Raw genomic sequence first — 13,138 nt, forward strand, 5'->3', positions numbered from 1 at the left:
ACCGTGTTGTTCTCAGCCCAAGCGAAAGAGGGATTCCGAAGAACCCATGGGCGACTCGGGAGGACCCATCAAACGCACGCGACCCTGTGATAGACCACGAGTATCGGAGTGGTTGGAGGAACTGTTTAACATTGGTGCCGAGGCTGTGTCGAAATTGGGCTTTGACGATTTGGTTACTTTCGACGAGAATTTCTTTGATGCGGAGACCGTCATATTGGAGAGGGAACCCCCTCTGGTTGAAATCGTTGATACTGATCGTTGCGTGAAAGTTCGTTTTGCGAATGAAATTCCCGAAGAGGTTTTGGAGGCGCATCTTCGTCACCATGCTTCTGGGAGAAAGGGAATTTCCCCTGTTGTGCGCTATTGGTATATGCGTGAGTTCAGCGAACTTTATCCCGGAGCTCCTTGTTTCGATTTTGATTTAGTGTAGCTGCTTCAATTTCGTTGGTTCGCTGTTTGATGTTCCTTATTGTTATTAATTTTTGATATATTTTGTTTTGTGTTCAATATATATATATATTTTAAATCTGATAGTGTTAGGTTATTTACGTTTGTTATTATTTATTATATATATTATTTTTTTATTTTTATATTGCCCCCCTTTTATATATATATATATATATATTTTTTATACATTTGTAGTTGCGCACAAAATTTATTAAAGAAAAGTGTTAACAATGTGTTTTCATGATTTGTTTCTGGCGCCTGACTTCCATTAATCCCTAATATTCCTGTCGCCATGACGCGTATAAATCCAACATGGCTGCTCATAAATGTCATCAGTAAAGTTTTAGTGGCGGGTCTTTAGTTTTGTTTGATATCGAAGTAAATTTTCGTCTGTCGCTCGTTTTTCCTTATTCTACCGCAATCAGAACATTTATTTATTAACATTATTTTAAAGTGACAGTAGTATATCTCGTGTGAATATACGTATATATATATATGTTTATGTTGTGTGTTACTTCAGTATAGCTAATGTTTTGTAATTCTTTGATCGCGTTATTTATTGTTTCGAGTAGTTTATTTTATAGAGCATTCGATAATACAAAACATATGCACTCACACGTACATATATATATATGTATATACGTATTTATATGCCTATTTCTCTTGCCCGTATAGTGTTCATACGAAATGAAATGTTAATTATTTGTTTTATATTAATTTCTTTTAATAAGATAGAACACGCACACGTATATATGTATATATTTCTGGCAAAGTGATTTTCATTCAGATTCTTTAGTGATATAGTGTTGTGTATTTGAGGTTATGTGTCAATCATTTGATTTCATATATACATATATATCTTGTATTGTGACAACATAGTATTGAAGGTTTTGTTTCTAGATTATTGTGCGTTTAATGTGTGTTTACATAATTGTGTTTGATGATAGAATTTCTGTATGCAATTCCTCGAATCGTTGCGGTGTTAATTATTTTGAGCGTTTGGGCTATCGACAGGTTGTCGCTTAGTCCCAAGTGTTGCGTTGTGTGTTCTATTTCTTTTGTAGATTATTAATAGTAGTTTTAGTTTAGAAAAATAGATTATTTATATGTTTATATAGAGACATGTATGTTTCATAATCAAATTCTTATTTTATAATGTTTTACCGGCATGTAGGCTAGTTTTAAATATGTATCTTAGATTGTAGAATGCACATAGATTAGTAGTAGTTTAGAATATAGATTTTTATATGTTTGTATAGAGACATGCATGTTTCGTAGCGTAGTTCTTATTTTATAACTCTTTACCGGAACGTAGGCTAGTTTTAAGTATGTATCTTAGATTGTTGATTTGAATCAATAATGTAGAAAGAGCATACATTAATATAATTTATATATGTATATATACAGACATGCATGTTTCGTAACATAGTTCTTATTTTATAATTCTTTACCGGAATGTAGGCTAGTTTCAAGTATGTATCTGTTTAATAGAATGCGCACACATATATATATGTTTCTGACAATGTAACTTTTATTTCTTTAATAATACAATATTGTATGTTTTATGTATTCGTTTGATTATTAAGTCTTAACTTCGTATATACTTATATTTCATAAATTGATAATATTGTATTTGTTGCATAGTATTATAAGCATTAACTCTAGTATTTACTAGTTCATTACATGTCTAGCATATATGTTTATATTTATATGTAACTCTCCAAGTTGATTGATTAAAATATATTTATATATACATGTATATCTGGTGTTTCAATTATTTCCCCTTTTGTAGTTATTCTTATTTCCCGGTTTATTTGTTTGGTTCGTAACTCGTTCAATCCGTTGGCTGGTTTCATTTATTATTTCTTTTTATACTGATTGGATTTATTAGTTGCCCTCGCCTTGTTAATCCTTCCTTTAGTTTCGTAGCGCCGTGTGTTCGTTTGTGCATTCAAATCTTTATTCGCGCGTTTTGCATGGGATAGTTTTCTTGTTCTCGTTACGGCGCGTGCGGAGCGCGGGACGTGACAATATGTACGCGTATATACAAGACTATCACAAAGCTTAACAAATAATTAAGTCTAATGAATAATAAATTTGATGAACAATGAAGTTAATAAATAATAAATTATACGAATAATTAAGTTTAACAGATAATAAGTCTAATGAATAATAAGCTTAACGAATAGTAAGATTAATGAATAATATGATTTACGAATAATGTATTTAATGTACACTATTAACAATGTGTTTGTTGGGTTCAAACGAATCCACGGCCAACGAGATAACTCTTTACTAAGCGTAAAAATAATCTTAGGCACAAAATACGATTGACGAAAATGCTCGAGGTGTCACTCTCCAAGGCAATCGCACGAATGCCGGCCTCGTCTGAAATTTTATACGCACTCGTTAGAAGCATCGAGAAAGTTCCGAACGCCGTTGCTAGGCAGTTTCTGCTTGGAGTTTGATTATTGATACAATGTATGTCCCATTGTATCGGCACCTCCGACGTAACCTCACACGTGGCTAGGCCCGCTCTCGAGGCCGCATGCCGCCACAATCTCACTTCTCGGAAAACCCATACAACTACTCCAGACCTCCGTTAGGCAAAACGCTTATCTCGTGAGCGTGGCTACGTTCGGCGACCAATTGTCACCTCGAACCCAATCTCGCTATCACAAATTTTAAACAATTACAGCTATAATAAAATCTAGACTAAAGTACTAGAGGATATTCCCAAAATTTCCAAGGAAAGGCTTCGGCTTTCCTTTCATCTCCGACATATATATTATTTCTGGCATATATATTTCGGGTTCACATTATGATTAGGGTTAGGTGCGTGTAACGAATCTTCATTTGTATTAGCCATTGTTGTTATGTAACAGAGAAGATATTTACTAGTACAAATATGATTATTACAGAATTTGACAAGTAGCCGTAGTAATTAGATACTCGAGATGCTAATGACAATAATCCTACGTTCAATAACGAATCCGCGGTCAGCGGAATAACAAAATGCGCTTCCTTCCAAAGTCCAAGTTGTACTCAACTTGCTTGTCTACGGTACAAGTATTACTAAACTAACTGTTGCGTCGCATGGAGCAGCGGAACCCCAGCCAACGCTACCTGGCGGCCAGCGGCCCACCTACCTGCTTCCAGACCCCCAATAAACTCAATGACCGGCCATAAAACGTCACCTTCTAGCTAAATTGTTTCCAGATGTGTGTCGAGCAATCTAGTTGTCTAGAAGCATTTCGGTTTATGTCCGGATTAGCAAAATCCTTGAGTTTGTTATGCTATTAAAAAAGGCTCGGAAAAGGCAGGTAGTCACCGAACGAGAAAACCCAACACATAAACATAGGATAGAAACGACTGGTTTTCCCCAGCAATAAAATCACCCCGGACACTGGTGAGAAATTCCTCATGTCCTGCTTCTTTAGCGGGGTCACGACCAATCGGCATCAAGCTTTCCTTCGGGGAAAACTAAGAGGGAGTCAGTCAGCAGTCGGTCAGTGAGTCAGTCAGGCAGCCAGTCAGTCAGTCAGCAACCTCGGGAAGTCTCAGTTCGCAGCAACGATTCGCGCTTACGCTCTCGCCCTCTCATCCCCTGATCTTACGTTCTAACCGAGTCCAACCGTATCCCGGTTGCTGTTAATTCACCACTCAGTGTATACACAGTGTCTTAATAAAACACAACTGAAAACCCGTTACAGCAGTGTGCACTTCAATTAACCACCTCTATTAGCATAAACGCAATAGGGGATCGATCATCTCGCGGCGTCGATTGAACAATCGTAACAGGAATTTACGACTCCTGTTGGTGCGCTTCTACACGATCGTGTCTCCCCGCGAGTGAAAGAACATTTTGGTCCTTCGAGCCGGATACGTGTCAGTGAAAGAGTGCACCCCCAGTTACCACGCAACATGAAGGTAAGCTCGCTCAAATTGTCGAAATCCCTCATGGCTCCCCCTCAGGAAGAGCGCGTCCGGCAATTGCTGCGGAAACGCGAAGGATTCAGACAAGAATTAGAAGCGTTTCGCACATTGCTCAACAATCACGAGGAAGGGACTCCCGTGCATGCTATTCAGCGTAATTTGCAAGACTTAGAGGGAGAGTTTGCATCGTTCAAAAAGGGCCAATGCGAATTAGACGACAGAGACGAGGGTCAAACACTGAAGGACCGGGTTGACCTACAACAGAAGTTCTACACCATCGCCGGACAGGCGTCCGCCATCCTTGAGGAGGCAAACAAGCAAGCAGAACCAACCACCACAAATCTTGCAACAAAGCCATCGGACATGTCATTGCCGGAACCCGTCGATTTGCCTAGAATTCAGCTACCCACCTTTTCTGGAGCCTACGAAGATTGGCCGGGGTTCGCGGATCAATTTCGCTCCACGGTCCACGATAACCCCCGCATAGACGACTGCAAGCGACTGATGTATCTCCGTTCTTGCCTAAAGCATGGGGCAGCTCTAGCGATCGCGTCATTAAGCAATGCGGCAGCTAACTACGCAGTCGCCTGGGAAATATTAGAACGACGGTATAACAGACCAGCCAAAATTGTCGAGAGACACTTGCAGGAGATATTTGACGCAGCCTCCTCATCACGGATAGCACATCGCGATTTGCAGTCCTACACGACCAAGTTGGAAGCTCATTACAAAGCCTTGGCCGCCATCGGACAACCAACCGCAGATGCCCTGCTTTTGCACCTATGTACCGCCAACCTTGATCGGGAAACCGATTCAATATGGAAGGAAAAGATAAGGTCCACACCATTCCCCACGTTCCCGGACTTCTTGCAATTCTTGAACGATCGCTGTCAGGTCATAGAACCTGCAAGAACGACACGCTCACCACGAGGGCAGGCATTTGTCACGTCACGATCACCGCCACTCTGTCCAATCTGCCATGGACCACACAAAATTTGGCGCTGCAACACCTTTAGGACGAAGACGATCGACGAACGGATTCTAGCCGCCGAGGAAATCTCAGCGTGTACGAATTGCCTGCTACCAGGACACAAATTGCAACACTGCACCTCTGGCTCTTGCCGCATATGTGATCAACGCCATCACACGCTCCTACATCGATCAGACGCGCCAATGAGCAATCAGACGCCTCCCACCACGCCCCCAAGCACAAGGAAAGCTCCGTCATACCATCCAAATAATCCATCATCCAACTCGCAACGACAAAACAGACAATGACTAAGACGGGCAGGCGCAACAAGGGAGACCAACTCACGGACCATAACCCCATCCAACGACCTGTTAACCACTGCACGCGTCAATATCCTAAACCACAAAATCCAACCAGTGCGCTGTCGAGCCCTGTTAGATACCGGTTCCACTATGAATTTCATAACTGAGCGGCTTGCAAACTCATTAAAACTTCCCCAATATCAATGTTCGGTGCCAATCGGAGCCCTTGACACCCTATCAGTCACTTCAAGGCGTTACATTACAGCCACGATCACATCCTCTGACCAAGCCTACCGACGCACATTGACGTTCCTAATCCTCCCAACAATCTCGACACTGATCCCAGACCAATTCATAGATCGTTCCGCAATCACGATACCTAAGAATGTCCCGCTAGCCGATCCAGCATTCCATGTCCCATCCCCGATTGATATTTTGTTGGGCTCAGGGCCCACCGTTGCCTCATTGTGTGTCGGACAGATAAATCTTAACCCATCAACCGGCCCCGATCTGCGCCTGCAAAAAACGCGATTCGGGTGGGTCATCGGGGGGAGCCCACCTTCCCCAGGACCTGCCAGGGTCTTTCATGCCTCCACAACGGAACTAGAGACGGACCTCACCCGCTTTTGGGAACTCGACGAGGGACCTCAGATAAAACACTTATCGGAGGCGGATCGACGATGTGAGGAGCATTTTCAAAATCACGTCCAACGCACCAGCGATGGGCGATACATCGTCGCACTCCCCTTTAACGACAAAATCTCGTCACTCGGATCATCCAAGGCAATGGCGATGAAACGACTCGCCTCTCTCCAGCAGCAATTCAGACGAAATCAACAGTTCGAAACAGCGTATCGGGCGGTCATTCAGGAGTATCTGGACTTGGGCCACATGACCAAGGTTGCATCACGCCACGAACCGGAGAACGACTATTACTTGCCACACCACGGCGTCGTTAAGGACTCGAGCACATCCACAAAACTTCGCGTTGTGTTTGACGGATCCGCACCCAGTACCACCGGCGTCTCGTTGAACGACACCCTTTATACAGGTCCGAAGCTGCAAGAGGATTTGTTCGATATCCTCTTGAGATTCCGATCTCACCAGTACGTCCTCACCGGCGATGTCGAGAAAATGTACCGACAATTCCTCGTGCGTCCGGTCGATCGAAGATTTCAGCAAATTTTATGGCGCAATTCCGACGGCGAGTTGGAAACATATCAGATCAACACCGTCACGTTCGGACTGTCTGCAGCACCCTATCTAGCCATCCGGTGTCTCAGACAATTGGCAAGCGATGAAGGGCACCGATTCCCGCGAGCTTCATCGGTATTGTTACGGGACTTTTACGTCGACGACGCTCTCACCGGAGCGGATACGATAGGCGAAGCGCTGTCAATCCGCACAGAACTCACCGAACTCCTCCAACTAGCCGGTTTAAAAATCAGAAAATGGGCGTCCAACAACCGGACACTACTCAACGGACTATCTGACCCGGACATAAATCAGAAGCTACAGCTGGGCGAGCTTCAACCCTTAAAAACACTTGGGGTCTTCTGGAAGTCCTCCGATGATTCACTCATTTATTCGGTTGACGCCAAGGCAGACATTCCCCGCGTTACGAAGCGATCGATCAGCTCCGTAATCGCTCGAATCTACGATCCTCTGGGGCTGCTCGCGCCAGTGATCGTCCGCGCGAAAATCCTGCTTCAGCGAGTCTGGGCAGTGAAAGCCGAGTGGGACGAATCTCTCCCATCAGATCTCCATTCAGAGTGGGACAGGTATTATTCTCAATTGCCACTCTTGAACAATATTACATTCCCACGCAAGGCGATAATTGACTCCGCAACTGAGATCGAAATGCACGGCTTTTGCGACGCCAGCGAGAAGGCCTACGGCGCATGCGTCTATCTCCGAACCGTTAATCCGGACGGCCGCGTACGGACCCAGCTGCTAACCGCGAAGTCAAAAGTAGCCCCGCTAAAATCCCAAACCATTCCGCGGCTCGAGCTGAGCGGAGCCTTCCTTCTTACGTCCCTGATGGCTACCATACATCAAGCCTTATCACACAGCATCACTCGTATGGTCTATTGGACCGACTCCGCCATCGTTCTCCACTGGCTAACCACGTCACCCCACACACTCAAGACGTTTGTCGCCAACAGGGTCTCCGAGATCCAAAGAAAAACCAGCATCGGCAGTCGGCGTCATGTCCCCACCCACGACAATCCCGCGGATCTAATATCGCGAGGCCAAACACCCGAAGAATTTCTCCGCCCGACCATTTGGCAGCACGGTCCAGAATGGCTCCAACAATCGGAAGATTCCTGGCCGACCTGGACCCCAATACCACAAACGGAGTTGTTAGAACAAAAAACGGCAACTTGTCTATCCGCGGCTCCCGCCGATTGCAGCCTGTTGGAACGGTACTCCTCCTGGCCTAAGCTAATTCGGATCGTCGCTCGTTGCCTCCGTTGGAGGCAGAAACAGAACCGAATGACACCCTTGACCGCAACGGAATTACACATCGCTCACGACAAATTAATCATACTATTACAAGGCATCCATTTCCCCGAGGAAATCCGTACGCTCCGAATGAACCGGAACGCAGCGTTAACAAGGAAACTCACGCGACTCAATCCTTTCATTGACCAGAAAGGAATCCTGCGAGTCGGGGGTCGACTCAGGCATTCGTCGATGACTTTCGGTCAAAAACACCCAATACTGCTACCCAAAGCATCCGTCACAGCTCGGATTATCGAGCATACACACCAGATTCACCTGCACTCCGGGACACAGGCTACGTTGTACGCTGTCAGACAACGATATTGGCCCGTCGACGGCCGAAGTCAAGTCTGGCGCACGATCAAGAACTGCGTCCGCTGCTGCCGCGCCCATCCACCGTCAGTAGAATACATAATGGGTGATTTGCCGGAAGCGCGAGTGACAGAGTCTCGACCATTCGCGAATGTCGGCGTGGACTATTGTGGACCCTTCTACATAAAGGAGACAAGAGATCGTAACCGCCGACAGGTCAAGGTGTACGTTGCGATCTTCGTATGCCTAGCCGTGAAGGCGGTACACATGGAGCTCGTTGGCGATCTCACGAGCGAAACCTTTATCGCCGCTCTTCGTAGATTCATCGCTCGGCGAGGGTTTTGCTCGACAATCCATTCGGACAATGGTACAAATTTCGTCGGGGCAAAGAACGACTTACGGGAACTGTATGACCTTCTACACTCGGACGATCACCACTCAAAAGTACAAGCATTCCTCGCAGACAAACACATAGAATGGCGCTTCATACCCCCTCAGTCTCCACACTTCGGGGGACTATGGGAGGCAGCGGTGAAATCCTTTAAGCATCACTTCAGACGCGTCGCAGGTCATGAATTGCTCACTTTCGAGCAATTCAATACACTGATCATAGAGATCGAAGCCGTCCTCAACTCCCGACCATTAACACCCATATCCACGGATCCCAAGGATCTCCTCGTTCTCACTCCTGGTCACTTCCTCATCGGTGAATCACTAATGAGTGTGCGTGAGCGAGATTTCAGGGACACTCCCTCCAACCGACTCTCCAGATGGCAGCATATCCAAAAGATGAAACAGCATTTTTGGAAACGCTGGCACAAGGAGTACCTCAACCAATTAAACAACCGCAGCAAATGGACCAAGGGTGGACATAACATACACGAAGGCGCAATCGTCCTGCTCAGAGAAGACAACGTTCCCTCGATGTGCTGGCCCTTGGGACGGGTAGTCAAGGTCCATCCCGGAGCCGATGGCGTAATCCGAACAGCGACTGTGCAGACTTCATCGAACCTCCTGGACCGCGGCGTCAAGCGGCTGGTCCCCCTGCCATTCCAATCAGATCCAGAAGCGCCCGGACAATCGCTGACCTCGAAGGAGGCAGAGCACACCCCCATCGAACCCACAGGCAGAATTTGATCGGTGCCCTCTCAACGGGGGGAGGATGTTGCGTCGCATGGAGCAGCGGAACCCCAGCCAACGCTACCTGGCGGCCAGCGGCCCACCTACCTGCTTCCAGACCCCCAATAAACTCAATGACCGGCCATAAAACGTCACCTTCTAGCTAAATTGTTTCCAGATGTGTGTCGAGCAATCTAGTTGTCTAGAAGCATTTCGGTTTATGTCCGGATTAGCAAAATCCTTGAGTTTGTTATGCTATTAAAAAAGGCTCGGAAAAGGCAGGTAGTCACCGAACGAGAAAACCCAACACATAAACATAGGATAGAAACGACTGGTTTTCCCCAGCAATAAAATCACCCCGGACACTGGTGAGAAATTCCTCATGTCCTGCTTCTTTAGCGGGGTCACGACCAATCGGCATCAAGCTTTCCTTCGGGGAAAACTAAGAGGGAGTCAGTCAGCAGTCGGTCAGTGAGTCAGTCAGGCAGCCAGTCAGTCAGTCAGCAACCTCGGGAAGTCTCAGTTCGCAGCAACGATTCGCGCTTACGCTCTCGCCCTCTCATCCCCTGATCTTACGTTCTAACCGAGTCCAACCGTATCCCGGTTGCTGTTAATTCACCACTCAGTGTATACACAGTGTCTTAATAAAACACAACTGAAAACCCGTTACAGCAGTGTGCACTTCAATTAACCACCTCTATTAGCCTAAACGCAATAGGGGATCGATCATCTCGCGGCGTCGATTGAACAATCGTAACAGGAATTTACGACTCCTGTTGATGCGCTTCTACACGATCGTGTCTCCCCGCGAGTGAAAGAACACTAACTTTTTGTTAAAACGTAGAATATTCACCAAGCGTAAAGACACTATGTAACTCGCTACTGAGACATCACGAGAGAGAATGACTTTCCGTCAGGGTGATGCTGCAGAGGAAAACTGTGATGGGGTGTGTCTAAGGACACGAGGTCATCGGATTCGTCGAGAAAAGCCCTTGTTCGGAAAGTGAGGGAAATTGACGTTGCTGTCAATTGGTCAATTTCCATGTTGGTATCGAGAAAAGGATGCTAGCCGCCCTTGAGGGAAAGTTGCTAGTGGGAAGCGTCGTTCGTGAAAAAAATACATTTCCCCTATCTTCACGTAGTTGGGACAAAACTGTTTGTCTGTTTGAAGGACTTTAGTAAACTAAATCTTAAAATTTATAACGGGTTCTCAAGCTTGCTGAACATGTACTGTGGAGATGCATCGACATCTGGTAATCATTTTAGCCGGAGAATAGGGTCTGCGTGTGGCGAGCCACGGGACAGAAACCGTTGGAATGTTTTCTGTCGAGTGCCGCTACAATTATTTCTTTTAAGGAGAGCTATAGAATTTCTCTATACCTCTGTTAGAGAAAGCGTTCATCCCTTGACCGCGGCTACATTCGGCGACTGATTGTCGCCTCGAGCCCAAATTCATTATCACAAATCTCGAACAAATACAATCGGATTGAATAACGACAATTGCTTAATTGCGGCTATAGTAGAATCTAGATTAATGTGTTAAGGGGTTTTCCCAAATTCCAAAGGGAAGGCTTCGGTGTCCTTTTATCTCCGACATATACATATAAATGTGATATAAATTATATCGTGTTTGGCCTCATTTTAATCAGAAAAATCTCACAAAAAAGTCAGTAAAAATTTAATTAAAAAAAATTAAACATAAGGTTTAACCATTGACTGATGGATAATTAGTATTCTTTCATGGACGATTGAATTCGGATCATTTTACACTACTCAACCGTCGAACTTAGTGGCGTGTTAAAGGGAACGCTAGGGCCCTGTAGGTTGATTTCCCCCCAGTAACGGGAATGACGACCGATTAATTGCGATCAATCATACAAAAAATATAACGAATTGATTATAAAAATAGTATGCTAATAAATAATTGATATTGTTTTACGAAAAGAATAACTGTTAGCATTTTATGCAAGCGTTGGATGAAAAAGGCCGACATTGTTTGACCGATATGTATCTTATTAAGCCGACTCTCACACCTTTTCCTGTTTCGCTTGCGCTGTCTTCTCTAAGTAATTCACTACTGTACAAAACTCTACTGTAATTCATCGCAAAGGAGACACGATTTTCGAACAACTATGAAGACAATACGTGTATGTGACTTTACGTATAAATGTTCGTGAAGATGAACGATGTGCATACGTCCACCTAAATGTATGAAATTTTACTCAGGTGGCTACACCTTTTAGGCCAAACGGTGTTCCATTGAATTCATAGTGAAAACGGGTTGTAGAAAAAACAGCTGGACGTCTCTGTTTCGAAGAAAAGTTGTGCCATTGTAGATTTTGGACTCGTGCTTGAAAGATTATCTCATCAGGTTATTTATATCACATAACTTGTGCTGTTTGGTTGGTTGGTTGGTTGGTTGGTAGACAAGTAATATGAACTTTATGCGCATAATTAATTTATGGTGTTACTGGTTTATTTAATCAACTATGTTATATCCGTTGTTTTCTATGATATCCGTTGCGTTATCATAGAAAGAGACTGGATTTGATTAGGAAAAGAAAACCAAGCTGTTTATGTTTCTTCCATCCAAAATCTTTTACAACGACCAGAACGTACAGCAATTAGTATGGTTTCACCTTCTTTGTCTTTTTAACGTGAAAGTAAATATTCACTTAAACCACGAATGACATAATGGATTAGACGTATGTAATGAATATTCGGTATCGAGTTTGCTATATGTTAACAAATTTATTACATCGTCATCCGTGGAATAAAAATTGGAATAAATATAAATAGCCGTTTTGTGCAAACGGCGGCCATAGAGTGTGGAAAGTAAAAACTACTGCAGGAATCAGTGTAATAGATGCATAGATAATTGGTGCGTTAAATCTATTGTGCAGTTCATGAATTATAGCGCACAGTACTAGTGTATAATGTACATGAAATTACACTTACGTGCTAGACAACAATTTATAAGTAGTACGTGATTCAGCAATAGTCTATTGACTTTCAAACAAGCGTACTTGAATGTATAACGAATAACCACGACATTGACATACGCTGTAATGCTAAAAGTATATTTTTAACACGATGTACATGACCATAAATTATTAAGAAAAGTAGGAAGAATTGGAAAAAATTTAAAAAAGCCAACACCACACGGAGTTCCCAAGCGGTCACCCATCTAAGTACTATCCGTGCCCTACGTTGCTTAACTTTCGTGATCGGACGAGAACGAGTGCACTCAACGTGGTATGAGAGTTGGCTGAAGTGAGTAATTTTGTTACTTGCTCTTAATATTCAGGAAAAAAGAAGTGGTCAGTTGACTGTAGACCTCCGAGCAGGACGGACCTCTCAGTACGCGCGTCAAAGTAGACAAACATTCATTAAAGTAGAAGGAATAAGTGACAAAAAGTGAAAAATATTGCATTGACATCATCTCTATAAATACAAATAAGAATAAAAATAAAATAAAATAAAATAAGACAAAATAAAATTGTATAAAAAGATAGAAGTTACCGATAATGAAGCCAAAAGCAACGAA

General features: G+C 43.9%; 2 protein-coding genes and 1 non-coding gene across 5 annotated transcripts in view; 2 read left to right on the forward strand and 1 right to left on the reverse strand.

The window, feature by feature from the left end:
- Positions 1–4,157, forward strand: part of LOC143304463 (uncharacterized) — a 19,383-nt gene extending 15,226 nt beyond the window's left edge. For all 3 annotated transcript variants that reach the window (XM_076626952.1, XM_076626949.1, XM_076626950.1), the window contains one exon: positions 17–4,157. Coding sequence is in view for 2 of the 3 variants with exons in the window: in XM_076626949.1 (XP_076483064.1) it covers positions 17–430 (414 nt within the window). In the remaining variant the exon portion in view is untranslated. The remainder of the gene's footprint in view (positions 1–16) is intronic.
- A 2,284-nt stretch (positions 4,158–6,441) lies between these two features.
- LOC143304453 (uncharacterized) lies at positions 6,442–9,609 on the forward strand. The gene has a single exon (XM_076626932.1). The coding sequence runs from the start codon at positions 6,442–6,444 to the stop codon at positions 9,607–9,609; it is 3,168 nt and encodes a 1,055-aa protein (XP_076483047.1).
- A 3,132-nt stretch (positions 9,610–12,741) lies between these two features.
- Positions 12,742–12,860, reverse strand: LOC117164558 (5S ribosomal RNA). Its single transcript, XR_004465689.1, has one exon. It is a non-coding gene; the product is annotated as a 5S ribosomal RNA (ribosomal RNA).
- Between the last annotated feature and the right edge of the window lie 278 nt (positions 12,861–13,138).

Source organism: Bombus vancouverensis, unplaced genomic scaffold (assembly GCF_051014615.1).
Source record: "Bombus vancouverensis nearcticus unplaced genomic scaffold, iyBomVanc1_principal scaffold0036, whole genome shotgun sequence".
Classification (NCBI taxonomy): domain Eukaryota; kingdom Metazoa; phylum Arthropoda; class Insecta; order Hymenoptera; family Apidae; genus Bombus; species Bombus vancouverensis.